Source organism: Acyrthosiphon pisum, chromosome A2 (assembly GCF_005508785.2).
Source record: "Acyrthosiphon pisum isolate AL4f chromosome A2, pea_aphid_22Mar2018_4r6ur, whole genome shotgun sequence".
Classification (NCBI taxonomy): Eukaryota; Metazoa; Arthropoda; class Insecta; order Hemiptera; family Aphididae; genus Acyrthosiphon; species Acyrthosiphon pisum.
In genome coordinates, this window is record NC_042495.1 from 86,791,959 (window position 1) to 86,795,637 (window position 3,679).

Genomic DNA, 3,679 nt, shown 5'->3' on the forward strand with positions numbered 1-3,679 from the left:
TAAAAAAATTTAAAATGTCGAATGTCTCACCCTCTCATAACTCTAAATATTTTATCATGTATATTAAATTATGAAATAAAAATGTAGTGAGTACCTATACGTATATTAATCAAGTACGAAAGTATCTACGTTTAATTTTTATTGAATTAAAACAAAAACAAAATAAGAAAATCTATCTATGAGAATTTGTTAATTTCCGGGTGAATCCAATATCTAACTTCAAACAATCATACAAAATGTATTTGACTTTCCAGTAATTTTTTTTTAACTGTAAAAAACTTATGGGGAATCTTTTATTAAATTTTCAAATCTTAGATATACATATACAATTTTTCACGAATTCTAACTAAAATTAATTTGCACATTTTTGTGATTTTGATGAATTTTGTCATCATTCTAATTTCAGACACTCATAAAAATATTGCAGATGTACGTTCAATTTTTGTTTTAATTTCCACTAACAAAAACTTATGAGGAAATTTGTATTAATTTTCAAGTTTTTAGACGGAGCAAAATTTTTTTATCGACAGTATTTAAAAAAAAAAACTAATACAAATATCGAAATTTTCTTATGCCTTTAAAATATAAATAGGTAGCTCAAAAAGAGTCAGACTATTTTGAAAATTGTTCGATGTATTTTATTCCATTAAATATATATTCATTGGAATCACTTCATCAAAAATACAATTCTTAAAGAAATGTCTATATAATATGTACTATTTTGTAAGAAATGAGGACAGATATTCATAAAATGTATCAAATGGTTAATTATAATTTATTATTAATTTATTTTTACCGTAATGTGTTATAGAAACAATATATGCTAAGTAGTACAATATCAGCTAACATAGAAGAGTCATTACTTCAAGGAGTCAATAAAGTTAACTGTACATCGAGTTTAGATATAAATGAACCATCTTTAAATAGCCCTGTACCTATTTTTAGCATATTGAACGATACCGGAGACATTTTGAGCAATTGTAAATCTATAATTGTAAGTAAAATATGAAAAAAAATTACTTACTGTTCTAAATATTGGCAATATTTGAATACAGATACCAGAAAATAATGAGTTGATTAAAATGTATAAATCTATGGTTTTATTATCCATAATGGATAAAATTTTGTATGAATCTCAAAGGCAAGGTAGAATATCATTTTATATGACAAATGAAGGCGAAGAAGCTGCACAAATAGGTAGTGCAGCCGGATTACATGTTAATGATCTTGTGTATGCGCAATACAGAGAAGCGGGTATATACTTCATCGTCTTCACCCTTTATTAAAATAATAATTAATTACTGTACAAATATTTAATAATTATTCTTTTATAGGAGTTTTATTATTCAGAGGCTATACACCTGAAAAATTTATGAATCAATGTTTTGGTAATGTAGATGATCTTGGTAAAGGAAAGCAAATGCCAGTACATTATGGATCTAAAAATCATAATTTTGTGACTCTTTCGTCTCCGCTTACAACTCAATTACCTCAAGGTATAAATAGTATAAACTATACATACAATGATACACTTGATTAAATAAAATATTATACTAAGAAGGTATTTTTTTCTTTTTTTAATTTTAAAGCTGTTGGTTCAGCATATTCGTTTAAAAGATTAAAAATCAATCGTTGTACTATTGTTTATTTTGGCGAGGGGGCTGCAAGCGAAGGAGATGCACATGCTGCATTTAATTTTGCGTCTACTCTGGACTGTCCAATAATATTCTTTTGGTAAATTAAAATTAATTTACTATTTTATTGTTTGAAAAAATAATGTTACTATTATGTTAAGTCGTAATAATGGATATGCTATATCAACACCAGCTAATGAACAGTACAGAGGAGATGGCATTGTAAGTCGCGGTCCTGGCTATGGGATTGCTACTATTCGTGTCGATGGCAATGATATTCTGGCAGTATATAATGCAATTATAAAAGCTCGAGAATATGTTATGAATAACACAAGACCTCTGATATTAGAAGCTATGACTTATAGGTATTTTTCGTAATAAATAGATTATTTTTAATGTATAAAATAAATTACAAATTTAAAATCGAATTAGGCGGGGTCATCATAGTACTTCTGACGATAGTACTGCGTACAGATCTAAAGACGAGATTAAAGAATGGTTAGACAAAAATCCAATTATAAGATTCAAGCGATTACTTGAGAAAAATAATCTTTGGAATGATCAAAATGAAGTTGAATATGCAAATGAAACTAAAAAACAAGTAAATATAGTTATTTATAAAAAAAAATCATACTATTTTTATGTTATTTTTATATTATCATTATATGTATTTGTACTAATTTATTTTAGTTGATGCAGTCATTTACAATTGCATCCAAAAAAAATAAACCTAATTGGAGAGAAATGTTTAATGATGTGTATCACGAGATTCCAGATAATCTATTGTAAGTATAATTAATAAATGTATACCTACGTTTTATATAAACACATAGGAGGCGCCTACATTAATACGATTTTAAGAAGATGTCAGCGTACTATTTGTTTTCATTCTCTGACCCACGCGTAACATAGACAAAACGCATTTACGCAGAATCATTTTTTCTATGTTTTTAGGCAATCTTAGAGAAAAGTATCCATTACAAAAAAGATAGAGACTAATAATTTTGAGGGAATGACATATCGATTTGTCTAAATATTGTCTCAAAAAGTCAAAACAATTTAAACATAATTTAAAATTACAATATTTTTTTGTTTATTTTGAAAGTTGAATACTAAGTCAAATAACAATACAATATAAAATCGATGTCATTCCCTCAAAAATATTATTCTCCATCTGTTTTCTAATGGCTGACTTTACTCTAAGATTACTTAAAAACATAGATAAAATGATTCTGCGTTAATGCGTTTTGTCTATATTGCGCGTGGGCAAGAGAGTGAAAACAAATAGTACGCTGACATCCTCTTAAACATTTATAATAGCCAAAAGGTATTTTTATATATATGCAATATGCACTTAAATTCTGAGCCGAGCGATGAATGTATTTTTATTCTTACAATGGTGTTATTATTTTTTGTCTGTAATCACCTATATTTGGGTGGTAAAAATACTTTGATTTTCTACTTCAGTATCTTTTGTGGTTGGAAAGTGCATGAATAATTGGTACTTTGGGTGGTCAAAAGTACAACAATTTTCAATTCATAGTTTTCAAAAGCATCAGGAAAAAAATAAAAAAATAAGGAATAACTGAGATTTTTAAGTAAAATCAGTTTTCACAAAAAAATTTTTGCTATAACTCTAAAAAAAATAATTACTGCAGATACATGCAATTTTCACCGAATGTTTAAATTGGTATTTTCTATAGGTACATCATATTAACATTATAAATATATTGACTCGCATAAAATCTTTTATTTTAAAGCAACAGTACTTTTCTTTAAAAGAAAAAAAAAGAGGGGAAAATAATAATGATGATAATATTATAACAAGAAAACCAAAACGGTTGTTACATTAAGAGGTCGCTACACCCGCATGTGTTGTCTCCGTCTTACAAACGCGTAACATACTAATTTTACGCTCAGAAATTAAAGTTCTATGCCGATAGCTTAAAAATTAGAGTGAATCGACCTATTATGAAACATGTTGGTAAAAACATTATCTGTGTTTTGTTAGAACTTTGTTTACGATGATTCAGTTTTTAAGTGAG

General features: G+C 27.1%; 1 protein-coding gene across 1 annotated transcript in view; it reads left to right on the forward strand.

The window, feature by feature from the left end:
• Positions 1-781: 781 nt before the first annotated feature.
• The window catches only part of LOC100164806 (2-oxoisovalerate dehydrogenase subunit alpha, mitochondrial), a 3,918-nt gene continuing 1,020 nt past the window's right edge, over positions 782-3,679 (forward strand). The window contains exons 1-7 of the mRNA XM_001950333.5: positions 782-994; positions 1,056-1,254; positions 1,335-1,496; positions 1,590-1,734; positions 1,796-1,999; positions 2,067-2,235; positions 2,325-2,419. Coding sequence (XP_001950368.3) covers positions 821-994; positions 1,056-1,254; positions 1,335-1,496; positions 1,590-1,734; positions 1,796-1,999; positions 2,067-2,235; positions 2,325-2,419 — 1,148 coding nt within the window. The 5' untranslated portion in view covers positions 782-820. The remainder of the gene's footprint in view (positions 995-1,055; positions 1,255-1,334; positions 1,497-1,589; positions 1,735-1,795; positions 2,000-2,066; positions 2,236-2,324; positions 2,420-3,679) is intronic.